We start from the raw sequence: 26,675 nt of genomic DNA on the forward strand, positions 1-26,675 counted from the left end.
AAAACTGCTATAAACATATTTAAAAAAAAAAAAAAAAAAAAAAAAAGATTTTTTGCATTTGAATGGCTTCTTGACCAGGCAAAACTTGATTTTAGTCGTTGCGTACGATTTTCAGTCGACCACAAAAACCGAACTCAGCTTTCAGTTCTATTGCCCGATTTTGATCGTTTCAACAAAGTCTTAAGTTGCCAAAAAATTTGCTGAAAAAATATTTTCAGCCTTGCTTCGTTTGCAATTTTTTGCATTTCATTTCACGGTCAACCTGCCTGGACAAAAGTCTCGGGACAGCTATAAGGACATTGCAAGTAAAAAAAAAAAAAAAATGAAGGAAACACGTCCAGGAAGTCAAACATGGAGCATTTGGAGCTAAAGTATCGGGACACTTGGAGGGAAGCTGAAGCAAACGCAGAGTTTTGCCTTGTCCGACGAGACGGCGGCGGCGGCCATCTCACCGTCCTCCTCGGTCTGCTCGACGATCTCTTCGCTCTCCTTGCTGCCCTCGGCGTTGGCCAGGACCAGCCGCAACCTGACGGCCACGGACGGCCGCAGGTCCCGCAGGGTGTAGCGGGAAGACGTCCGGATCAGCTCCTCGGACGCAAACTCGCGCTGGTTGAAGACGTACCGGTACTGCACCTGCGGGGGGAGCGCGCGTCACCTCACCCGGTCGAAGAAAGCCAAAGCGCGGCGTACGGACCGTCAGGTTGTAGCTGTGGCAGCGCGTGACGGCGTAGCCGAACGTCTCCCACTGGATGGTCAGCAGCCGCGCCCGCACGTCCACCACGTTGACGTTCTGCGGACCGTGGACGGGATCTGGAGCGGACACCCAGCGGACCGTGAACAACAAAAACTGCAAAGCCGCGAGAAAGTGCACAGGAAGGCGCCGAACGAGGTCTTCCGACGTGACGACCTGAAACTGAATCTTGCCCCAAATGGAAGTCAATTTGCAAATGTCTAAAATCAACCAAAAAAAATGACGGTTTCAAACTTAAACGGTCAACCTCACACATTTTTCATCGGCCCCGATGGCATCGGCCCATAATTGACATTTGTTGCCGGTTGGTTTTGATGCGATGATCTGCCGATCCGGTCGACGACGTCCTCGATCGGCATTTGCCCCCCGCATCGCCGTCGTGCACAGTAGATGAGCCCAAATCGAGTTATTTTGGGATAGTTTGCAGGGCGGCACAGCGGAGCAGTTGCCTCACAGTTCCGAGGACCGGGGTTCAAATCCCGCCCCCGCCTGTGTGGAGTTTGTTTGCCTCCCACATCCATGAAAGGCGCATTGATCGGAGACTCTAAATTGCCCCGTCGGCGTGCGGCTGTCGTCTGTCTCTATGTGCCCTGCGACCGGTTCAGGGTGTGCCCCGCCCGCCTCCTGCCCGTTGACAGCCGGGACCCTCGTGAGGATACGCAACTCGGATAGCGGACGAACGGATACGCAGTTTGCAAACCCGAACGGGCCTTCCCGTTCGATTCCGAGAGATTGCGCCCGACGCAGTCTACGACGCACGCGGAACGCAGACGACCTCGGGCCAGCGACCGCACGCTGCTTCGCCGAGACCGCGACGATCTGTTCTGCTAATTATTTTCCATTTCGCCGACGACGGGTCACAGTAAGCAGCTTACACGCACGCCATATGTTGCCCCCCCCCCGTCGGGCCGCTTTGTCAAGCTGACTCGCGGCTAATTAGTATCAGTTGGTTCACAACAGCGCAAAGGGGTCAGGGGTCACGCAGTCATTAGCTCCGAGCAATTAGCCGCGTTGCGCTCACGAATGAACAAATGAGGGGAAAGTGCCGCTAATCACAAACGAGCTTGTAATTCCGTTCCACTCGGGAAATAGACGGAGCCACGACAATCCCAACGCTGCAAAAAAAAATCATAATTAAGTTGCCCACCTGGTGTTTGATGAACTTTTTTGCCACAAAAAAAAAGTCATGAAATTACAAGTTCAGGATTATGTACAAAATAAAAACAAAAGTAAGTTTAGCAGTTTGAAAATGAGTTTTCTGCAACTTTTTCCATTTTCTGACTTTTCTCGCGACGATTTCACTTCGGCGCGTTGCCGCATCCCGGCAGTATTTCAAGGGTTATTCTCAAAAGCACGTCAGTTGTTTTTGGGGAAGTTCTGTCCTTCCGCCTGTTGCCATTTGCCAAAAATTGTCAACATATGAAGAGAGCAGCTCGCACCGCACTTGAAGGCTCGGAACTATTTTCAGTTTTCCGCCCAAGTATGAACAGCAGCAAATGTACAAACTGTTGTTATGTGCTCGCATCATGAAAATGGAATTCCACGTCATACGACGAGCGACTCCAAAAGATCAAAACGTGCTTTCTACATTTCTTTGTTCTCGGATCTTGGTACGAACCCGAACCCCTCGACAGGACACAACAAAAGGACAAAAATTCATCAGATGAACGTCAACAACGTTGAACGTCAGATTTGGCGTCCGAGGCAGATTAGGCAGCGGGGAGACGCAAGCCATCCGACGGATTAAGCGCAGGACGACAAACTTGGAGATATCGCCTGGCGTGTTTGCGGACCCCCGCCGGGCACGCTGAGCTTTGGGGAGTCTGAGCGCCGACTTCAAGGAACAAATCCCGCCACGCGATCTACAAGAGCGTCGCCGTCTCGTCCCGCCTGCCAAAGATTTGCCGAGACGAGCGGTCGCTGTTCTGGCTCAATTTGACCCAAAAGTCAACCTTCAAATTGGAAACTTTGGACTTGAAACCGTTTCTCCCATATTGAAACATTTTTCTCAAAGTTCTTCTTGACCATTTGAAAGAAAAGCAACGGACAAAACTGAAAAGCTTCAAAAAAGGTGCACAAAGGTTGCCTTTCAAGCCGTCAAAGCGTCTGGTCTTTGTAGCCTTGGAATAACGGCGAAGCCGGCAAATTTGGACACAACATTTACTGTGCTGTCTGCTATCGCGTGAGTGCAAAACGGCTTCCACGTCACGGATCCCTCCGTTGCGTCGCAACAACGAGGCTCTCTCCGTTATCGCCAATGAGTCCCAAAATAGAAAAGATCAAACCTCATTTTGTCACAAAGAATTGCGGCCCAGGTCGGCTTCCCGCGGCCGCTCGTCCGTGGCGGGACGGACGACGCGACCTTTGACCGCCAACAACTGCCAATCATGCCAATTCGCCATCTCAGTCAGATTGAGCAGCCGCACACCGACAAAACATGGCCGGGGCAGCGTGACGTTATTTTTTCTTGGCCCTCGGAGAGTTCGATGGCGGCCGACGAGCTCTTCCTTCCGGAAAGTCCGCGCCGCTAATGGCGGGTGGGAAGACGAACCGTCGTTGACTCGGGACGGAGCCGAGTGCTGCTTCACCAAAATCGGAAAACATAAAGGACTCGCCAAACCGGGTGTTGCGGCGCAGTTCCTCGATCCCGCACGAGAGCTAGCCAAATAATCAGATTGCGCGGGATTAGCCGTCCACAAAACTCAAAACACTCCGTAAAGACCCTCAACCGCTCGTCCGGCCGCCATTTTTTTAATCCGTAAAGGAGCTAATCTGGACGGATTATCTGGCTGCTCGCAGCCCGGCGGATTAAAAATCCCGGAAAGAGGGCGAGACAACGAGCGCGCGAGCATCCGACATGTTGGATATTTTATGGATGCGTGAAATTGAAAAGAAGACGAGACTGGAAGAAAGGATGGACGAACGGGCGAGCTGACCTCCCGAGTTGCGTTCGCGTGCGGGTCGGAAAAGCGGAGCCGCACTTGTAGCGGCGGTGCAAGCTCGCCATTTGCAACTCCAAACTCAAAGGGCCACAAAATTGACTCGCTGGTCCCGTCCGTCTTTGTCCCGCGTTGGTGTTTTGTTTTGTTTTGTTTTTTTTCCCATGAGAATTTCACAAGAAAACACTTTGACCGACACTCATGCGACAGCTCGACCTTAAGCGGCGTTGGTCCAAAAGGTTGGAGAACGTCGACGCGCTTCGCAAACGCTAACCGTTGGATTTCCGGGGAGGGGCGCAAAACGTCGCGGAATTAAAGCAACAATGAAGGAGTTTGGAGAAGTCGTGAAAAAGGTCTTTTTTCCTCTTGGAAAACACACTTAAGGGTGAAAGCAAGAAGAATGTACTCCCGTTCGCTTGGTGAGCTCATTAAAAGACTCCGGCGACCTCTCCGGTCTTCGTCCGGTGCCTAACGAGCGCCGAGAGCTGCACGGAACGTGCACAACGCTTCGACAACGCCATTAGCGGCGAAGCGGCCCGACGTCACGCGCGTGCGACTTTGGCCTTCGCCGTCAAAACCCCGAACGAGGACTTCTCGGACGTGGCCCTTCCGCATTTCTTCAGCCCGAGTCAAACGTCGCAATCCGGATCGACTCCGCACGCCGATGCCAAGCATCCCGTCGTCATGGAGAACAACATTGCCGCCCATTTTGGTCCATTTCTCAAACGGTTTCAAGCATTTCCACTTCTTTTTCACCTCCCGACGACGGCCGCGTTTGCGCCTTTTGAAAATTGCCAGTTGCCGCCACTTTGCGGTCTTGAGCTCGTTCGGGCCACGTCGGCAACCGTTGCCGGGCCTAAGATGCAGAAAAAAAAAAAAAACCCAACGGCCGCATTCAAAACCTCTCGTTCCAATTTGGACAATTCCAGTCGTTCCACGCTTGCGCGGTTTTCTCCGGAAAAGCCCCCCCCCCCCCCCGCAGCGTCCACTTTGGTGGAGGCCGAAAACAGCCTCCGGGACCCGCGCCCCCAAACACGGCGTTTGGCTTCATTTTACCCCCACCCCGACCGGATTCAACAGAAAACAACAAAAACCTCGCGGGGAAGCGGATCACCTGCCTGCGCATTTGGTTCTGGTAACCAGCGGCGGTCCCGGAGGTCCCGTGCCCCCCTCGCCGGGTCTGGACAGCAGCACCTTGATCTCGTACTCCACGTCGGGGTCCAGGTGCCACAGCTTGTAGGTGGGCGCGTCCACCACGTGGGTCTCGGCCCAGTTGCCCGAAGTGGTGCGGTACTCCACCTCCTTCAGGATGATGGGCCCGTCGCCGATGATGCTGTTGGCGTTGGGTTTGATCCACAGATAGGTGGCGCCCACGGCCAGGAGCTCAGGTGGGGCGATGGGGGTGGGCGGGGCTGACAAACGCAAGGAAAGCCACGAGAAAGACGTCATTAGCGGCAAAGTCTCGTCGCGTCGGTCCCGATCGGCGTCCGGCGCTCCTTCTCGTTTTCGTTCTCGCGAGTCGGAATTCGGTTCAGCTCAGTAAAACTCAGCTGCGGAAACCCGTTCCCACTCGGGCGCGTTTTTCATTTGGCGGAACAACGAGTCTGCCGTCTCGGCTTGTGGCCGCACGGCAGCAAAGTTTTGACGCAACGTGGTAGCGCCCTGCGGAATTCTCAACAACTTTATCTCAACGCGTTTGTCGTCAGCAGACCCACAAAAAAAAAAAAAAAAAAAAAGTGGCAGAAAGTCAGCCGTCTTTGTTCTGCGCCGTCGGACGTTCGGGCGTACCGAGACGCGACCGCGCCGGTAAAACCGATCGGCTGAGCCGTCCGTCAAAAGCCCGATGCTAAGTGACGCTAAAGTGAAGTGAAAGGGGCAAAAAAAAAAAAAAAAAAGAAATATATATATATATATATCTAAAACGTAAAAACTAAAAAGAAAGGCTTGATCAAAAGCAAGTGGTGAAAGTGTTTGGCTGGAAAAGCCATTTGTCACTTTTGCGGACAGGCCGTTGAAAAGCAGCCTGTCAACGTCTAAAAGCTTTGGGCAGCTTTACGACTTGACTCTCAGGCGCACAAACATATTGATATATATTCCTATTGCTATTTCTACTTACATTTAGATTTATACACCGACCGGCTTCATGAACACTTTGGGAGAAGGCGCGCTGACCCGAATATTTGGCTCCCCTCGGGGCCGCTTTGGAATATTTATGAATACAATTTATGGATGCGGTTGCGCGGGCCGGCTGTCGGTCCCGCACGCCAGAAACGTCGTCTCGCCTTCAGATACGAGCGAGCTCGGCGACGCGCGCCGCCAGGTGGCAGGACAAAGGACGCTGACCTTCCCACTTTTTCAACTTCCCCAAGAAAACTTTGTTGATGACATTTGACATTTTCCATTTTTTCAATCTCCTTTCTCACATTCCGATTTGAAACATGGCAGCGACTTTCGGATGTTTTTCAGATCCCCGAAGTTCTGCCCGGCGAGGATTAGCGCGTCCCAAAGCTAACACCGATGAGCATTTCTACTGCGGCGCTTTAACCCTCTTCGAGGTACGCTAACGATGCAGCAGCAACATGTAGACGGACAACGTAGCGGGACACGCCGCCATACATTCTTGATCCTCTGCGCGGAACGGCTAATGTTACAGCCGCGCCGCTGATCTGAGGAGGACTCAATCGAGAGATTTTCTGAAAAAGTTCAGTCATTCCCACTTGAAAGTACTTCATGACAGAATGATTCCCACAGTTGACAACATTTACAATCGCACGGAGACATTTGACACATCGCTGAACTCGTCCTTCCCTGAGCACAATTGTCGCATCCCCGCATTACAAATGATCCACTTCAGACATCTTTGGCGCATGAACCTCTTCAAGCATTTCAATGTGAAACCTCTTGGCGACTATTTTCCCACATTTCTAATTGTCAGACATTTGGTCCATATACGGACGCGTGCCTCCTCCGCCAGTGGTGCAGAAATTCAGTCGAGCGGGCTTCTCGCGGACGGTGTGGGCGGCCTGCGGAGCCCGCTCCACGCATTTATTGATTTTGTTCTGTATTTTTATGATGTGGAAAAATATATAGAAGATGTACAGTACGCGGGCAAAGCGACGCACACATTGGCGCCGGTTTTGACTGGCGGCGCCGCACACGCGCGAGCGAAGCGGCGGCGCTCGAGCTGCACGCGGCAAATATTTGAAAAGTCGAAGCCGCTTTGACTGAGCAACTTCAAATGTACGCGCAAGAGCCACAAAAATAAATTTGAAAAAAATAATAATAAAGTCTCCAGAGGGCGTGACCCACAGGAAACAGGAAGGCAGCCATTTTGGGTTAGTAAAATGAAATACGCAAGACGCCACGTTCATGATGAGCAGATCCAGAAAAAGACACGGGGGGGGGGGGGGGGGGAGGCAGTCAACCCCCCCCCCCTCGCCCCGAATGAGGTGAAGCGCAAAAGGAAAAAAAAAAAAAGAATCGGGGAAGTACTCGATTACAGTTGAAAACAAGTGTCCACTTCAGGGTCCTTTCCTGATTTGGGAGCTTTTTTTTTTAGGGGGGGAGGGGGGGGGCAAAAAGGCAAGTTCAAATGAATTAAAAATGAAAAAGTGGAACTTGATGACGCTCTGTATTTGAGCCAGGTCGGAACACGCGACTCCCGTGCGCTCGAGTGCACCAAAGCCTAACGAACCTCAATTTGACTTCGTCACCCAGCAGGCCCGACGAGCAAGAATCAACTCACGCACGCTGCCCCCACAAAGTCAAGCCAAACATGGGAAAAAAAAAAAAGCACAAATGTGGCCACGGGGATGACAACGTGCGCGCACTCACACATAAACAAATCCACAAAAAGCCTTGAAGGCAGCACACACACGTGTGCAATATTGCTCACTGATCTGATGACATCGTGGCTGATTTCCCCTGGCGGGACCTCGCACGGCTCGCGACACCTGAGCTTCGCACGCTCGCGCTGACAGATGGAAATCACACTTTGGCTCGTCGCAAACAGACAAAAGGCTTCAAGTCCCAACTCCTGGCAAACGTGCGCCCAGAAGACGCTTCCGCGCTAACGTCGTCCATTTTTCCACAGATGGCCGTGCCGGGCCAAATAAAAATGGCGGTTTAGCGTCCTGGTTCGTCGACCTCACGGTGGGGGTGCAAAATCGGCACTTTTGGGGCCGATCTTCCCTTCCGTGTCCGGAGGTCGTACACTAACGAACGCATCTTCCTTCTGTGACGTTGGCGGGCCGTGAAGTTTTCAATTGTCAACTTTTTGCCTCGGCTCCCAAAATGTTGGAAATGGCAGCTCGCGTCGGCAGCACCTTTACAAACAACCGCTAGCGCTAGCTTGCTAGGCTACGTAGCATCGCGAGCTGTAATCGCGATACAAGATTCGATTGCCGTAGTCTGACATCGCACAATCGGGAAAAGCAACTTTGCCTCGCAGTCCGATCCGAGCGCTAAGCGGTGTCACCGACGGAAGTTCTGAGAAAATCGGCCCGCGGTGGACGCGTCGGGCGCTAGCTGGAAAGCCGCCAGGTCCCAGAATTCAACGAGAAGGCGGCCGTGTTGCTTTGAAGCAAAAACACATCGAGTGGGGGGGGGTCAGAGACACCATTTTTCCTCATCAACACGAACGTTGGTTGAGAACCTTTTTGATAAGAAGCACAAACAGGAAGTCTGCCATTCGGGGGCAAAAGACACATCCCGGGGGGGGTCTCAAGATGGAGGCTCGGCATTAGCGAGCGAGGGCGAGACGTCGTCACGGCCGACCCGGTAATTGCATCAGCGGCCGCGAAAGCGCATTATCGGCGAGAGCGAGTCGGCGCCGCGTCGATAAGTCGCACGGCCTTTTATTGAGCTGCGGCGGGAGACGGACGGCGGTCTTCTTATCGGACTGGGCAATGTTTGCGTGCCTTGATGACAACTCGTGATGTTAACGCGACACAAACGCGCATCCTCTCAAATTGCGCGGCTCTCAACTTCCGCTTCAGGGTGCAAAAGCTCAAGACGGGCGTCGGACAAAGTACTGGGGAAAAGTCCGCCGTCTTTCGTCCAGCGTTTATCCTGAGATGAGGTCGAGTGCAAAAGCAGAAAACGGCTGCGCGGGAGGAGGAGACAGCCGCAGTCTTGCGACTGGCGCTTACCTTTGACGATGAGGTCGGCGTAGTTGGACACGCCGGAGCCGCCGTCGGTGCGGATGACGCAGCGGTAGCGGCTGGTGCTGCGCTGCGACGTGTCGCCCACGCTGACGGTGGACGAGAAGCGCCGGTGGTTGACCACCCGCGTCACCATCGGCGTCGTGTCGCGTCCGTTCCGCTGCTGAGGCCAAAGATAGGAATTCTCCTTCGTGTTTGTCCAGCCCGAGGCCTAGGGGGCGCCCTCCCTCCTCCATCATTAGCTGATGAGCTTTCCATCTGCCTGCCGCCTGAAATCTCCTTTTTGCAATGAGCGTTACCGACGCAGCTTTTGACTACAACTGCAAGCGTCCGTCTTTGGACTACTTCGCTTTCTAGTTGCGCCCTGATTTATAATCCCGGAGGTGGACTACGCTGACGCGTCGGCGTTTACCTTCAACCTTACTTCTCGACTACGCCTTTTGTACCGGTCGCCGACTACTCGGTACGGACCTGCAGCCAGAGTCTGTCGCGCTGAGACCACTTGCCGCCCGCCGTGCACTGGAAGGACGCGTTCTGACCCACGTTGACCTCCACGTTCTGAAGGCGCAGGAAGTGAGGCGCCTTTCCTGGAAGGGCAAACGCCACACGAAGCGTCTTAGCGTTGTTAGCGTCCGACCTCAATGGCAAAATGACGCGACGTCGTCGCTGAGGGCGAGGCTAAGCTAAGCCTCAGCCTTCCATTGTTGGACCTTCAAAACGCTCGCGGCAATTTTCTTTCATTCGGGGCGTACGGGACAAGACGGAATGCGTCAATGTGATGCATCACAGCCACATACTGAATATTAAATATGAAGACACGCACGGGGCCGGTTCCTCGTCCGGTCCGGCCGACCGTCGGCCGCGGTACTCGACGCGTACGAGGGACGCCAGCGGAGGGGCCGCATCTTTGACATACTCGGCCAATAAAGAGAATTGTGACGACGAGTGTAAAAATGTCAAATATCATCCACGTCATGGAACATTAGATGCATATAAATATGAAAGAGGCACATTGCAGGTGCGCACGCGTCATGAAATCCGACGCAACCTTGGAGACGACGACGATTTGAGCGATGAAGACCCTGAGCGAGACCTTCTTCTCGCCTCTGCGCAATCCGTCCGCGAGCCTCGAAATGCGGAGGGGGGGTGGGGGGGGGGGGGTCGGTCGGGTCGGGAGGGGTCGTCGTCGCCACGCACACACGCACACTCTCGGTCACTCACGGCAGGGATGAGCCAGAACTCGAACGTCGTCGACGGCGATGACGCCCGCGTGGCCCTGGGCTGAGACCGCTTCAAATATGACCTGGAGAGGAAGAGGAGGGTGACGATGAAGGCCACAGGCGGGGGGGGGGGGGGGGGTCAGGAAAAGATGACCGCCATCGCGTTTATTCTTCATTCTCATCAGCTGGCTTTTTACATCAATAACAGCAAAGAAAACATTTTAATAATGATTGCAATTCATCCTTTTCTCATTTGCGATGATGTCTCCCGTGCCGACGCCATTTTGACCGCGTGACCGACGTTTGGTATCCGTCGACGAGAGCGGAGAACGAGAAACGCCGGCGGCGCTTCCAAATAGGCTCCTTGCGCAATTTGCACGTGTTTGGGCGCGAACGAGCCCAAAAATGTTCTCAGAAGAGGCCGTAAAGTCAGACGCGGTTTTCTTTGAAATCTGGGAAAGGACTGTTTCCAAAATGGCTGCCGCATCGCAGTTCCCTCTGTTGCAAAATTGTGATGAATTGGTCCAATGGCTGTGGATGAAAGGACGTGAATATTTTTGTGGCCTCCTCCTTATTTCTCATTCTTCGTCCTCATCTTCCTCGTCTCTTCCTGTTTTGGCGGTCGGTGGTCTTCCTCCCACCGTCGTCCCCTTCTTGCTTTTCCACGCCGCCTCCTCGCCCGCTTTAACACTCATCGTCGCTCCGATGAATAGCAACAACTTCCAACCCGGAAGGTGAAGCGTGTTTCCGCGTTGTGGCGTTGCAATTTTCCTCCGCGGCGATGTGATGTGCTCCAAATCAGACGGCACATTTTCTTGATTGTCTTTGTCAAATGTCGTAGTACGTCTTTGAAATTGAGGACGTTTGTTTGTTTGGACTCATTTTTGTGGCGGGCCACATTGTGGCTGCCAATTTCCTCGGGGGGGCCGCGCCGACTCCCAACTCATTTCAATGAAAGATGACCTCATTCATATCCCGCAAGTCAGGCCCAAGCAACCTTTTTGAGGCTGAGAGCTACTCCGTGAGCGCCGATCGTACGGAGGGGCTACGTGGCCTGTTTGCGGCAAATTTTCCACTCCGTTCATTACATGTGCATCAAATATTTTTGTTGGAATTTATTGTAATAAATGACATTACAGCTAAGCAAGTCACATTCAGAATTCAAAGCACAAATGATAGTAACAATTTGCGGCATTTTTAGAACATACCTCGCGGGCGCCTTATTTGGTCCTCGCGGGCTACCATTGGCCCGCGGGCGCCGCGTTGGTGACCCCTGCTGTCAGTGCATTCAGTCAGCATAGACAACACATTGACTTATCGGCAGTTTTGAAATCAGACGCTTATAAAGGCCTTTTTCAAAGATCGTGAATCTATCGCACACCCGAACACACAAACAGCAAATTTACTTTCGCGGGCCCCATAAACTGACGTGGCGGGCCGGACCTGGCCCCAGGGCCGCCAGTTTGACACCCTCGTCACATTCACATTCTCCGCGCTGCCGCTGAGTGGAATTTTATTTTTTATTTTTTTATTTTTTTTTTTACACGACGTTGAAAATGGGCCCGCTCTCCAGACGACACATTTCGAGGGTTTTTTTTTTTTTTTTTTTTTTTTTCTTTCTGAAAAGTGATGAAAGTTTGCGAGACGCCGGCGGGAGATACGACCGACACCAGCAAAACCCGAACGGCTGGAGATCCGACAGGTGACGCGTACTGAATGTGCGTGCGTGCGTGCGCGTGAGCGACCTGGTAGGAGTTGGGCCAGAAGGTGGAGACGGCGAGCTCGGCCTTGACCCAGCCGTCGGTGACGGCGCCGCTGACGTTCCACACCGGGTTGCTCTGGGCGTCGCCGTTCACCTGGGCAAAAAGTTCACAAGTGGGCGCGACGGACGGACGGACGGGCGTCCGCCGCCGGGTCGGCGCCACCGACCTTGACGTAGACGTTGAGGGCGCCCGGGCTGACTCCGTCCGGCCCGGTCACCGAGTACAGGAAGTCGACGCAGTGGGTGTCGTTTTCCTTCAGTTTGGGCATTTCCAGGTGCGCGCGCTGACCCGACGTCCGACCCGACGCGTTGACCGCCATCACGCCGCCTGCGTCGGCCAACGCACACAAAAACCACACAGGACACAAGTCAAGAGCGACGACGGCAAGTGTGGCTTTGAGTGGCGCCGTCGCTGTACGTGTGCGCCCTGCCCCGCGACTGACTGGCGACCGCCTTTTGCCCAAAGTTAGCTCCAGCCACCTTTGTGAGGATAAGCGGCTTGGAAAGACTTCACCTTTCTCTTCTTTACGTCATCCTGTCTCCATCTGCGCTTAACTTGAGACTCTTGCTTGCCTTTTCATTATTGCTTGACTACTTCGTTTGTGTTCATTATTTCCTACTGTCTCAGCTGTAGAGCGTTGGCCTCGCAGTTCTGAGGTCCCGGGTTCAAATCCTGTGTAGAGTTTACACGTTCTCCCCGTGCGTGCGCGCCTTTTCTCCGGGTGCGCACTCCTCTTTCTCGCCACGTCCCAAAAGCATGCAACATTAAAAATTGCCCCCCCCCCCCCAAAAAAAAAGTGTGATTGTGACTGCAATTGTTTGTCTCGATGTGTCCTGCGATTGGCCGGCGACCAGTTCGGGGTATGCCCCGCCTCCTGCCCGTTGACAGCACTCCCTACCCTAGTGAGGATAAGCAGCTAAGAAGATGGGTGGATGTACTGCTTGAGTTATTTGCTAAATCATTGCTCTTCTTGACTGTCCTGTACTTCCTTTTTTTGTAATTTTTGGGGACACAATTCACGACTTTACAACTGCGTCGGGCCCGTTCGCGCCATCGCTGAGGGGGAAACCGAACCCACGCTGACCCCAGCAAAGTCAGCCGAGCGAATGGTACAAAACGCACAAATTTTGTATGTGATTCTTTGCATTGGAAAGCCAACATGAAGCGAGGCCAGAGGTTCGATTTTTGTCTCGGTTCAGGATCGCCGTCATTGCGGTGCGCCGGCGCCAGCGGCAGCGCGCTACTGGTGTTTGTGTACTGCCCCCCCCACCACCACACACACACACACACACACACACACATAAAAAAAAACCATCTGGCCGTCAAGGTGTTTTACGACACGAGTCCGCCGTCTGGAGCGCCGCCGGATTTGCGCGCTGGGCCGGACGCGGCGGATCCTCAATCACTGAGAGAAGGGAAAGACTGATTATGAAATGAAATCAACCGCAATAAAAGAGCCGTAAACAATCATAAAAAATAAAAATAAATAAAAAACATTCAGCCAGGAGTCGCTCAGTAGCGCCCCCCGCCCGGAACCTTTGGGAAAAAAAGGTCGCCCATCACGCCAGTTGAATCAATCGATTGACGTCTTCTGAGAAAGTGGCAAGGAGGCCCGCCCGAGGCGGCCATTTTGGATTGAAGGGGCCAATTAGCATTCAGTCCCGCCTTTTTGCAATTGAAGGGAAAAGATGGCATCAAAAAAAAGAAATAATCTGCCGCTGACAAATGATGCCAGCCATCAATATGGAATGGGACCGAATGCCCGGAATTGAACGGGAAGTCGGCCATTTTGGTTTCAAGGTCGCCATTTCGCACCGAGACCGACAAAAAAAAAAAGGAGCCTCGGCGCAAGGTGAAATTGGGAGGACGCGTCAATCACCACAAGAGCGAAGAAAACGTCTCAAGGACCGCAGATGACCCAAAGGGAAGCGGAGGTCCGGCCGCCGTCTCTCCTACGGGCCGAACACGTCAAAAAAAAAAAAAAAAAAAAAAAAGTCTTTGAAGGAAGCGCTCAAACTCGGCAAAGTTTAGCAACATTTGTGGATTCTTTCCAACTCCAGCGTCAAAAAAAAAAAAAAAACAGCGAGTGAGCGACGCATTCTTCTTTTTCCTGACGTTCGCCTTCTTCTGAGATGCAAAACGTCTCTTTAAAAGCCGCGGGACTCGGCGGCGACGTTCTCACTTTGTGCTTGTCGCGCAAGCCATGTGATGGAAACACGGCGCGTGGATAATTTATGCGTTTCGGTGCCGGCTGTCGGCAGACGAGACAGAAAAAAAAAAACACCTTCAGCGGCCTGACGCAACAAAATTTGACATTTTGCCTTCGAAATAACAACAACACCACAAAAAAAAAAACAGAATTGGAGCACTTGCCTCAGAAAAATAAGCGAAAAGGCCATCACGGGTGCTAGTGCTAAACGCTAGCCGACATCTCGACGACGCCCTCGAATTGAATGCGGTAAAAAGCAGCTCAGTTCAACGGAATTGAAAATGGAGAAATAATGCACGAACACGGAATATGCCGAGCCTCGATAAGGGGGGGCGGGCGAGTGGGCCCCGCCCCGGCGGTGTCCGTGACGACGTCTGACCCGCTAACCGCAAAATGAAGAAGGGAGCCGAAGACAAACAAACAAAAAAAAAAAAACGGTCTTTGCGGAGACGGCCAAAGGGGAGTCGTTTGTCCAGAGGCCGCCTCTTAAAAACGCTCCTTCATTGCCCCCCCCCCAACTCCCCATCGATGGCTGCTTTGCTTGTTTGTTGGTTTGTTTCGAAAGTCTGCCAGCACTTGTCTCTCTCACGCTCGCAAATATGTCGAGAAGGTGAAAATGTCGCAAATGCACGAATGATCTCGTACGCTTGACGGGTTTCTGACTTTTGGGGTCTGAAATGATCCAAAAGTGAACTGGCCAAACTTCCAATGAACGTGAACACAAGTTTGAACTCGAAAGAGGCTTCAGATAAGGTTCATAATCTTGTGTCTAAGTGTTCATTTCATGACGCCTAAATTGTCTTAGATGTTGTTTTGCGTTTCTATTTCTGTTCATAACCACGCGTACGTTATCGTTGTTCATTTCAAGACTGTTGAAATTCATTTGAAACTTTACGTGAGGTTAGTGCAAACGTTATTTATGGGGACGACTATCAAGGCCCAAAGCAAGCAGGTTGAGTTCGTTCGTTGAAGACTTTGCTCAAGATGAGATCTCCCGCATGTTGCTTTTGTCGCCGATGTTTCCGGAAACTTGCGTTTGCGTTCGCGGCCCGGCGAAGCGACGACTCTCCGGCTGCGCCACTTCCGCTCGACGTGCCCGACGAGCGCACCGCGGCGCGGCCCTCAAAGCGTTCGACTGACGGCGTTTTCCAAAGGCGCCGCCGAACACCACACGAGTCTGTCAAGAACTCTTCGTTCGTTCGGGTCTCGCTGAAAGCTGACGAAGGGAAGCGCCGCGCCGGTGTCTTGACAAAGACGCCCCCCCCACTGCACCCGTGCTAAAAACAACAACATTTGATCTACGGCAAAGGCTGACATGTCGAAGCCCGCGGAGCACAAGAAGAAAAAATATGAATATAGAAGAAAATACCCAGAAACGGAGACGGACGACCCGATGCAAGCCGTTTTCTCTGGCGGCATATCAAGCAAAAACACATCTTTTGGCAAATATTGAAAGGCAAAACCAAATTGCCACGATGGAAATGAACACCGGGGCGCCATTTGCTTTATGACAATTCAAGCACACAAAAAGTCCGTATCGAGAAAATAAGAGGAGCCGTCTCCTCGTCAAGAATTTCAGTCGAGGTTAAGAGTTCCAATTGGGCCCCGACACCAGCAAAGTTCCATTTATGCTTTCAAGATAACGAGAAATTCAAATCCAAATGAAGGCCAAATTGTGGTCCGACCCACAAAAGGGGTTTGAAGCCTCTGACTTGGCGTCGTACCTGCGTGGGGGACGCGGTCCTGCTCCCAGGTGAAGCCGGCGCCGCCCAGGGAGACGCCGAAGCCGCAGCTGCCGTACGAGTCCTCGAAGTCGCAGCCGCCTGAAACGCACCGCAGGAAACGTCAACCCCGAGGAAGACTTTCAAAATAAAAGGGACATTGGGACACTTTTGTGACATTTTGCGTCGCACGCCCGCCTCAAATTTGTGAGGCCTCGCCTGCGTGCGTCCTCTGCCTTCTTCTCACAACCCCGAAAGATGCGAGCCGGGTCGGCTGAAGGTTCTAAAGAGGTGTGAATGCTTCTTGGGTCGTGTGTGTTTTCGCGCCCTGCGATTGGCCGGCGATCGGTCCGAGATGTGCCCACATCTGGACCCTATTGAGCGTCATCGGTAGTGAAGAAGATGGACAGAAGGGTTTATTGGCGTGGACCCGTTGAGGAGGACGCGCGCCTGGAGTTTCTTCCACATGGGGGCGCTGTGATCCCGAGCGGAAAAAGCTTCAACGCGATTATTCGGCTCCATTACGCTACTTTTCCTCTGAATTTTCCACCACATTAGCCTTTGCTGCTCACCCGGGGCGTTCGTCGCTCGCACACCCCCCCCCCCCCCACTTGATGCTAATTAACCGTATGCTCCGCCGCGCTGCGTTTAATTCGCAAAGAAGCCGTGCATTTCTTTGTGGAATCAATTAGCGCTCACCTCGTCTTCTTTGTGGTTTGTCGCCGGCGGCGTTCGTCGACTGCCGGACGCGCGTACGCCGGCGAGACACTTGGCGGGGGTTCCTTTTCGACGCCATTGGTCGGGTTTCCGATGAGGCCCGCGAGTTACGATTCGTGTTTCGTGTTTGATCCATCCATCCATTTTCTTTGGAGCCGATCCCGGCTATCATCGGGCAGGAGGCCGGGTACGCCCTGAACCGACCCCCCCACTTGATGCTAATTAACCGTATGCTCCGCCGTGCTGCGTTTAATTCGCAAAGAAGCCGTGCATTTCTTTGTGGAATCAATTAGCGCTCACCTCGTCTTCTTTGTGGTTTGTCGCCGGCGGCGTTCGTCGACTGCCGGACGCGCGTACGCCGGCGAGACACTTGGCGGGGGTTCCTTTTCGACGCCGTTGGTCGGGTTTCCGATGAGGCCCGCGAGTTACGATTCGTGTTTCGTGTTTGATCCATCCATCCATTTTCTTTGGAGCCGATCCCGGCTATCATCGGGCAGGAGGCCGGGTACGCCCTGAACCGACCCCCCCACTTGATGCTAATTAACCGTATGCTCCGCCGCGCTGCGTTTAATTCGCAAAGAAGCCGTGCATTTCTTTGTGGAATCAATTAGCGCTCACCTCGTCTTCTTTGTGGTTTGTCGCCGGCGGCGTTCGTCGACTGCCGGACGCCCGTACGCCGGCGAGACACTTGGCGGGGGTTCCTTTTCGACGCCGTTGGTCGGGTTTCCGATGAGGCCCGCGAGTTACGATCCGTGTTTCGTGTTTGATCCATCCATCCATTTTCTTTGGAGCCGATCCCGGCTATCATCGGGCAGGAGGCCGGGTACGCCCTGAACTGGTCGCCGGCCAATCGCGGGGCACATGGAGACAAAGAGCCGCGCTCACAATCACACCGACGGGGCAATTTAGAGGGTCCAATTCATGTTTCATATTTTGTTGATGTTGGAGGAAACCGGAGTGCCCGCCTGCAGAAAAGCCACGCAGGCAAGGGGAGAGCATGCAAACTCCACGCAGGGAGGGCGGGGATCGAACCCGGGTCCTCAGAACTATATATGTACGTGTGTACAGGGAGGTGTGCTACATGTGTGTATGGTGCAGTGCATGTTCATGACAATGTATGCACGTGGTGTGTGTGTGTGCAAATATTGAAATAAATCCGGCATGAACATAAAAAACAAACCCACTCACAAACAAACAGCCTTGCGCCTAATTAGCATTTAACGCGCCCTCGCTCATCTCGTTAGGAAGCTACAAAACCAAAGTGATCAAAGATATCAACGGGAGCGACATTAATATTCAGTTGGGGTGGTGGGGGGGCACGCTTCCACGTTTGGACAACTGTACAAAATGCACAAGAAACAGACACACACGCTCACTCACACAAAATCTCATCGTGGTCACACACACCAAACACACAATATCGACGCATGGAAGGAAAAGTGCAGAATCCGAAGGCAGTTGGCGCATCTGCCACCCGAACCTTTTGGGGGACGCGCCGCCATATTTGTTCCGTGTGTGGTTTGAATATGACGCCTCACACACACACACACACACACACACACACAAACAGTGGCCCCCGCCCGCCACATCCCCGGGGGGGCTCGTTAGGAATATTCACGTGAATTTATGGATCCTCCTTTTCAGTCGGGAGTCACGCACAGGAAGAAAAACGGCGCGGGCGCGCACACTAGCTAACCCCGCGGCGGCCGCGCAGCTATCAGCGGCCTTCACGTGAACTTAGGCTAACGCGCGGCGACGCGAAGCGGCGAGTCACAAACGCCGAAACGACGAGCCGAGACGAGAGGATGACGCCCGCGGCAGGCGGGCGCTCTAAACTCTTCTCTTTACCGCTCGCTTAGATCACGTACGTCAGCGTATGCTCGGAAGCGGCTTAATGGCAAGATTTCAAGACGTCGGCGTGCTCGCTGACAGCTGATTTAATATCTGCTAACAAACAGCCCGCGGCGCTGGGAGGAAAATAGTCGCGCACGCAACCGGTGGGGAGCCACGAGGACAACATACAAACGCTATTTATTACTAATCCGATAAACTGGCTCGCGTGCGCGAGTTGCAACGTACAAATCGGACTTCGCCCCCCCCCCCCCAAAAAAACAAAGTTCGACACAATCGACAGAGTCCGAAAAAGCCGAGCGATTTGATGTTTATGGCAAAGTGAAAAGTCATCACTGCGAAGTCGTGGCCTAATTTTTTTTATTTTTTTTTTTTTGGTCCCTGCATGCTGTGTGTTGCAAATGTGCAATTTCTCCTTCCTTCCAACAAGGCCGTCCTGCCATAATCCCGCCCATTTCCGTTTGGATTTTGAGGGATTCCGGAAGCTTCTCTGCGACTCGGCCAGAACGAGATCCCCCGCTTGAGTGTCCAGCGCGCCGTGGCAGGAACCTTTTTTTTTTAAAACAGGAAGTGAATTTTCTGACACTTTTGAAAAAAAAAAATAAAATAAAATAAACGTGAGAGGAAAAGAAGTGGCTTTTGATGGCAATTTGACAAAACAATTTTTTTCCCTGCGTGGTCATTCATTTGGGTTAACACGACCGATTCAAAAATTATTTGCAGCAAGAAGAAGAAGCAAGAAGGATTTTTGGGGCGAGGTGCTCGAAACGTGTTTTCGAAATGCGCGTATGCAAAGACTCGCAGCACTCAATGGAGGTGCTTTTTTTTTTTTTTTTTTTTTTTCTTTTTTTTTGTTCTCAAATACATCCCCGAGCAACTGGCGTGTGCGTGCGCAACACACGCTAATCATCTCCAGCTGACACATTTTACGGCTTGGAGCTTTTATTTTGTGGATCCATTCATCATTTTTAAGCGGCCTCGAATAGGAAAAGGCTCGTTTTTACGGGCTGGGCTTTTTGGTGAGCTCATCGGGAGGAGAAAAGAGCACAAAAGTAAAAGAAGAAAGAGCTGATCAATATTTCGCTGGAAATGAGGCGTTTATCGTCGCGTAACCAAGCAACAAAGTATTGGTAGCATCACAGCGACGTCATGATGGGGCCCCGCCCACAACATTGAACAAAATCAACAGCGTCCGCTCTCCTGAAAGCGACTTTCGGCCTTGAGATAAGAGTGACCAGCTGCCTGTTGCCAATCCCAGCTGAGGTTTACTCGATACCTCAACGTGCGAGCAAGGGAAGCAAACACTCTCTCAATGGGCGCGTTTCACACAACTAGCTCAATGCTAACACACAATGGCAAAGCCCATAGATAAGGCTAACAATTAGCAGTGTTATAAGCAACAACGGGCGCAGCAGCACATGTAACCAGACATACTCGCACACTTGTATTCCTTATTGTCAGTGGAAAATGTAGCAACTGTGAGCGTCTTTCTCTTTTCAGCCGAGCGGGTCGGGTCAGAGCGTTTGTTGTTGCGCGTTGCGAGAGAGGGCGAGAGAGAGAGCGAGTGCAAGGACAGTTATGGCCGAGGGCGTGTGTGTTTGTGTGTGTGTTTTATATTTATACTTTCAGACAGGTGCACGCACCTTTCAAAACTGGGCACATTTCATTTGTGTCACTGGCCTACTTCCTGTCCGTTCGCCCCGGCTAGCCCGTCGCTGACCCGAGACCCACGCGATCACCTGGGGCGTGGGGGGGGGGGGGGGACGCTCTCTCCCTCATGTTGATTTTTACCATGAACTATTTCCAGTGGTTGTGGGTTTTTTTGGTTTTTTTTTTTTCATGAGGACAGAGAAAATGTGCCAAAAGAGGGTTTTGGCCGACTTTGACAGAGGCCAGTAGAGGGCGATGCGGCGTCGCCTTGGATTCGAGCTCAGCACAGTTTTGGAGTAGACGATGAAGACCGGGCGAAGAATCTCAGCCCGTCACGTCGATATGGGCGAGAGAAAAGCCGGACGAGTTCAAGGGGGTACGTGGACGCCACAACGTGAGTTCGGGTCCGTAGAACTCTGCGGAGGTCACCACGGAGAGGAAAGGTGAACGGCGAGCGAGTGCCGTGTTCAAATTGGGCCTCGCGGTTGTGAAGACCGGGGTCCCGATCCCCACCGCTTAGTCGAGGCCGGAGCCGGGATTGGCTCCCTTGTGAGGATGAGCGGCTCAGAAAAGGTGGCAACGCGCTTTTAAGGCAAATCGGACTTTTTTTTTTTTCTCGTTTGTTCAGTTTCCTGTGCTTTCACTCCCTTTTTTTTGTTTTGTTTTTGGGTCTCAGGCCTCGCTCCGACCCAAGTACTGGAGTGGAACGCACAGGCACACGCAAAGACGCAAGCAAACACCTCGAGGACTTTTTTTTTTTTTTTTCCGCCTCAACTCGGGCGACGTTCGCGGACCCGCCTGTCATCTCCTCGACGGAGCGCGACGGCTCGGGTCAGAACCGCCGCTCGTGAAAGCCCGAGGACGCGTCGGCTTGGCACGCGCGTTACCCACACGGGGGAAAAAAAAAAAAAATGCCGAGTCGACCCGCTGAGCGAAACGTGCGTCGTCCCGTCGTCTGGAAGCAGAATCTGAAGGTGACGTTTTCTTCCGATTCATCGCAATCCCGTCCCTCCCGCGTGCCAGCCATCCTCGGGCACCCCGAACTGGTCGCACACACGAGCGACTTTGAATTTTCAACGGGGCCGGCGCGCCCGTTTTGGGACCCGTGAGGAAAGCCACGCGGGCGCCGGAGAGGGCGGGCCAAATGCCGCACCTGCCCGGCAGGGATTTGAACCCGCAAGCTCACCACTCACCGGTTGTCCACCGCCGGGAGAGCAAAATTGCAGCGTTGAATTTCCCTTCAAAAGTGGCAAGTTCTGACGGAAGCTCCAGCAAAGAACGAGCGACTATTTTTGCCCAGGTGGCGCACGAAGCTCGGTTCCCTTCAGGCGGGCCCCCGGGCCAGTTGTGGCCGAGTCGAACGCAGGTTTGAGAAGTTCGTTGGGCTTCCGAACCCAAATCCATCTTTTAAAATGGAATCTCCAATTTGAAACGGTCTCAAAAACCCAATTTGAAAGCTTCTTCCCCTTCCTTCCAAGCTTGAAACCGCAAGCCTGACCCGGGCTCGCGACCCTCCTCCTCGCGGCCCAGATTGCGAACTCAGCGAGTCGGGACTAAACGCTGCGCTCGTGCGTTGCTGGAAAAGAGCGCGCACGTCGTCTTGCAGCTGCGCTCGCCCTCATTAGCTCGTTAGCAGCCAAGCATGCTAATGTGCTAACGAGCGTGCCTGAGCTATCTTGGGCTTCTTTTTATGGTTAGCGCATCGTTTAGGGTCAACGCCGGGATCGGGCTCAACGTTCTGATTCTGGTCTTCGCTTGATGCAGTCTTTCCTTCCCGCCATTGGGAGGGTTAAAAAAATTTATATCAGATAATATATATATATATTTTTTTTTTTTTTTTAAATCAGCCACAAACATTTAGTCTCGATTTACTCTGCTCACAATCGGGCCCAGGAAAAAAAAAAAAAAAAAAAAAAACATATCTGTGAAGATGAATTTCAAATTCAATCAAGTGCACTGCTGCAAATTTGTCCGGGTCGAGGATTCAAGTTCGGCCTTGCAGGTTTCCCGTCTGGGTCGAGGTCTTAGGCACAGGCGACGGTATCGAATTGTGGTTTCAAGACAGGACCTGCGATCCGTTTTCAGGGTTCAAGTCAGGGGACGGCTTTCGAACTTGGATTTGGGTCGCAAACGGGGGTTCGGGATGGAAGCCCGGGTCTGGATTTGAAAGCAAGTCGGGCTCTCGGCCTCGGAAGCGGCTCCAAAGGAAAATGGCCGAGTCCCTTTGCGGCTCTGCAGAAACTCAAATCCAGATTTCAAAGTCCAACGTGAACGCCTGTCTGGAATCCTGGATCTCCAAAGCCGACTCGCAAAAGTAACGTTTGCCAAGATCAAATCGGCCTGAGAGTGAAGTCCGGCAAAAAAACAAAAAGAAAAACCGCAAGTGAGAAGAGCGTGCGCGCGAGGGAGGCGCCGATCGATTGGTCAGGTCTGCCGCTGTTAATGGAAAAGGAACAACGCATCGCACGACCTTTTGACCTGTGTGTCAATGGCGGCGCCACCGGAGCGGATGATTTTTTTGGCCGCGGCCCCCTCGGAGCTTATTTTGTGCGACCTGACATGATTTCTTTTTTTTTTCTCTCTTTTCCGTCTTTCTCCACACCAAAATGGCCGACTTGCTGTTTTTTATGCGCGTCGTTGTGACGGATGAGCGAAGCCCCCCCCCCCCCCCCCCCCCCCCCCCCGGCGGGCTGAGTGCACAATATTTTCCCACTCCGGAACGCACCCGGCAAAGGTTAACAGGCCCTCGGGAGGGTTCGGGTCTCGTTAGCTCGACACGAGCGTCTCCGCGGTTTGACACCGGCGCCTCATTAGCGTCCGCGGCGAACGTGATGACACGGGAGTCTTGTAGGCCTAAGCGTTCACTTACGAGGTGATATCCGGGACGGCACATCAGAATCAGAACCAGAATTAGAAATATGTCTTATTATTGTAAGCCAATGTTGCGACAGGCCCGTTTTTTGTCTTGCGCTGCCGCGTCAGGGCGAGCGACGGCGCCGCTCGCGAACGCCCGTCTTCTTCTTTGGGGGCCGATCTGCCTTTGAGCGAATCCGGACGGCGTCAAATATGCGTTGCCTTCATTTTGGATGGATAAAATGCGGAAGTTCATGAATATGAAAATATTGGAAAATGCTAACGATCACCTTCAAACGTCCCAAAAGGGTCCCGAAATGTAGCAAATAAAAGCTGCCAAATGCTTCATTTTCCCGCCTCGGCGTTGCGAACGTCGTCACTCGACGCCTCCGTAATTGCGACGACTTGACTGGTCGGCGCCAAAAAGGGTCGCGCGCTCCAGCTTCCCGACGGCGCTCGCCACTCTTTTGCGTTGCCATTATCGCGGCGCCCAGAGCGCTAAGTGCGCCCCGCAATTTGCCGCCGGCGGACGAGAGCGAGCGCACTTCAGCGCCGAGCGCGGGAAGCGACCGGCGTGGCCTTCAAACGTCGCTTGAAAGGAAAGATTGGACACAAAAAAAAAAAGTTTCACGCTTGCGGAGGACAAACTTGCCATCACTTCTTTCCTGAAAGAAGGAAAAATGCACTTCAAGGTGTTTGGCAAACTTCAGACGGACGTGCAACTTTGAGTCGTTTTCAGGTCGCTAATTGCTCCCGCACGTGTGAATGGGACTGCGGCCAATGGTTTGACTCCATGATTGGCCAACGTGACCCGCCTATCGCCCGGGCTGCCGAAAACGGGTTCACGTCCCGATCAAAGGATCGAAATCGACACCAGCGCCGTCCGATTGGCCGAAATCCGCATTTGCCATTCGTCCGCAAGATTGCAGCGCTCGCGTCGAGATGAAGCTCCTCAGCTCACTTGAACGTGATTTCTCGGCACAAAGATGTCACGAGATTGATTTGAATTCTTTTTTTTCCCACTTCAAGCAACTGAGATCAAATTGGCATTCGCATCGCCGACACAGATGGCAGCAAAGCGCTACTTTTTGTCGAAATAAAGCGCCCCAATTCACTTTGACGTGGCGGCCGAGCACTACTTTTGGCTAAATGAAGCTCCTCCATTCCGTAGTTCCTCGACAGCAGAATGCCACAAACTTTTTCCTAAATGAAACTCCTCAACTTACTCCAAGCTTTTTTCTTCGCACCAAGCTGCCACAACCTGGTGCCAAAATACTACTTTTATCGCTTAGGCCTGAGCGCCGACTTGGGCCGTTTTTTCAGCCAATAAGAGGACAAGTCGTCCGTCCGCCCCCCCCCCCCCCCCCAACAAAATAAACAAATAAAAACGTGGCAGGCGGCGGATGACGAAAACGCCGACAGGGTCGCCGCGTCTTTGTCCGTCCTCTCCACCGCCGCCGCCGTCCATTATCCTCGTTCCCTCCTTCCCCGACCGTCAAGGAGACGACGCCGGCGCCCGTCGAATCTCCTTAAGTGCAATTGTGACCCCGAAGCCGCGACCTCCCTGAGCTCACCGTCGACGACCTTCTCAAGGTCAATTTTTACAGCCCCCCCCCCCCCCCCCCCCCCCCCCGCACGTCATCGCGTCACCGTTAGCCAACCCTTCAAAAGGCTGCAAGACGCACGCAAAAACATGAGGCAGGCGGGAAGTCTTCTTCCCACGGCGGCCAAAACATCGCAAAGCGGAAACGTGGGGGGGGGGGGTTTCAAAATATCCTTTCAAAATGGCCGACCACACACACACGCACACAAAATTGGGACAGGACACCAAAATTTGCATGCCACGACACAAGAAGAATTCAAGACGCAAATAACGTGGCAACGTATTCCAGGTCGAACTCTCCAAATTTGCTTTCCAAGCGCATTTACACGCAGACAAAAAGCACAACATCAAAGCATAAAAATGCCCCCGAAAGATTATTTGCACACTGAACTCAAAGGAAAAGACCAAATTGTCGGCAAATCTGTCAGTCCTTTGGCGAGATCGGACGGAGCCTTGAAGCCGCCGCCAATAAAAGGCCGTCGTTTGCCTCACACGAAAAAAAAAAAAAAAAAATCAATCATATTATTGTCAATATGCCATCAAACAGAATTGGGTCCAAATGTTGCCATTCAAACATTTCAAGAGGGTGAGGTGAAAAAAAACGAGATGAATGTTCAGTTTTGTCACGTTGGCAAAAATCATCCGCGTTCAAAAAAAGGACAAAGTTCAATTAAGTCATTTACGGTCAAACATTTGCGAGACTCATCAAACACGATGCCAGCAACGCAATTCACATCATCTCCACTACACACACGCGCAACAATCGAATAAAATAAAAAGGAAGGAAAGAAACAAGTGTCGAATATTTCGTGCTGGACTCAAGACAGCAACAGGAAGTCATTAATTTTGCATTCTTCCAATTGGGAAAAATGGGGGAAAAAAATTCAGCTTTTGAACGTGAGAGGGCTCCGGTGGGCCACTATCGCCCCCTAGCGACGCAGAGGCGCACTGCAGATGCAACAACTGCTCCAAAGCCCCTAAAACGCGCCCGCGCACAGAAAACCTTTTCGTGCGATCGTTCACAATAATGGAAGACCAATCAATCAATCAATCGATCGATCGATCGATCGATCAATAAATAAATGGGGACGCATGCGTGTCTGCAAAATGGAAACAAGTGTCACAATCTTCTTTCGGGGCAGGAAGGGTTGGTTTTTTTTTTTTTTGTTTGTTTGTTTTGTTTTGTTTTTTTTTTTTTTTGGGGGGGGGGGGGGCTGCATGCGCCTCGTGCGGTCGTGGGATGACTACCGAGCAGAAGCTTCCAGAAAAGCAACAAGAAAGTTTACGCACACAAAACAGGTCGACAGATCATTTTTAAAAAAATAAAGGTTTTCCCTTCCAATGAGATGGGTGGCAAGTGCAAGATTCATCTCACACATTTTTTAACGTATTTTTTTTTTTTTTTTACTGGGGGGCTGGGACCCCCACCGCCAGCAAGGTGCACCCGGACCCGCGCAGCGAGCCGACCAAATATGGACGGCAACATTTAGACAATAAAAGCATCAACACCTTTCAGCAGGAGGGAAAAATATCATTCGTGGTAATGATGAATATTCGGTGGGCTCACCTGGGAAAAATTGCGCAACAGCTCGTCCCGAAGGCGCCAAAAAGAAGAAAAGTAGGCGCCAAAGCAGCACGTGACCACCTGGCTCCATCTTCTTCTTCTTCTTTTTCTCTATCTTCTTTTTTGAGGGTTATCCTTTTCCCTCAACTTGTCTCACATGCCTCCTTGCAGTCGTCTTCCCCACCCCCTCAAAAAAAAAAAAAAACAACAAAGGTCAGACAAAAATGCAGCTGAGCAAATTTGTCACATTTGCCGCAAACGCCGAAAAGTTCCCCGCGCGCGGGGCGCGTGCGCGAACTGACTGGTCGTCCGAGCGAATGACCGGCGGAGGCTCGCGCTCCTCCACTCACACCCGCGCGCGCGCCCGCGACAGGCAGGGGCGCGCGCGTGCCAACGGATCGGGGGAGATTCCGGCCCTTACACTTTCAAAATAAGAGAACATTTGTGAAAACAAAAAACATAGGAAGGAAGGAAGGAAGGAAGGGGTAAAAATGAAAAAACTGTCATGAAAAAAACCTTCAACAGAATGTGACTATAATTTCCATTTTTTTTTTTTTGTATGAAAACGGCCCTTTTCAAAACCATTCTTTAAATAAGGGGGGGGGGGCACTCCGCTTTCCTCCCACATTTCCAAAACATACTTGCATTCATTGGAGACTCGAAATTGCCCCC

At 52.4% G+C, this 26,675-nt stretch overlaps 1 protein-coding gene across 4 annotated transcripts in view; it reads right to left on the reverse strand.

Moving 5' to 3' along the window:
• Positions 1–26,305, reverse strand: part of ptprt (protein tyrosine phosphatase receptor type T) — a 78,212-nt gene extending 51,907 nt beyond the window's left edge. For all 4 annotated transcript variants that reach the window (XM_061832027.1, XM_061832026.1, XM_061832025.1 and 1 more), the window contains exons 1-10: positions 26,007–26,305; positions 15,769–15,867; positions 12,002–12,162; positions 11,818–11,928; positions 10,074–10,155; positions 9,324–9,439; positions 8,841–9,015; positions 4,809–5,102; positions 695–810; positions 453–633 (exon numbers count right to left, since the gene is read on the reverse strand). In XM_061832027.1, coding sequence (XP_061688011.1) covers positions 453–633; positions 695–810; positions 4,809–5,102; positions 8,841–9,015; positions 9,324–9,439; positions 10,074–10,155; positions 11,818–11,928; positions 12,002–12,162; positions 15,769–15,867; positions 26,007–26,094 — 1,423 coding nt within the window. In that variant the 5' untranslated portion in view covers positions 26,095–26,305. The remainder of the gene's footprint in view (positions 1–452; positions 634–694; positions 811–4,808; positions 5,103–8,840; positions 9,016–9,323; positions 9,440–10,073; positions 10,156–11,817; positions 11,929–12,001; positions 12,163–15,768; positions 15,868–26,006) is intronic.
• Positions 26,306–26,675: the final 370 nt, after the last annotated feature.

The sequence above is a fragment of the Syngnathoides biaculeatus genome, chromosome 10 (assembly GCF_019802595.1).
Source record: "Syngnathoides biaculeatus isolate LvHL_M chromosome 10, ASM1980259v1, whole genome shotgun sequence".
In the NCBI taxonomy this organism is placed as follows: Eukaryota; Metazoa; Chordata; class Actinopteri; order Syngnathiformes; family Syngnathidae; genus Syngnathoides; species Syngnathoides biaculeatus.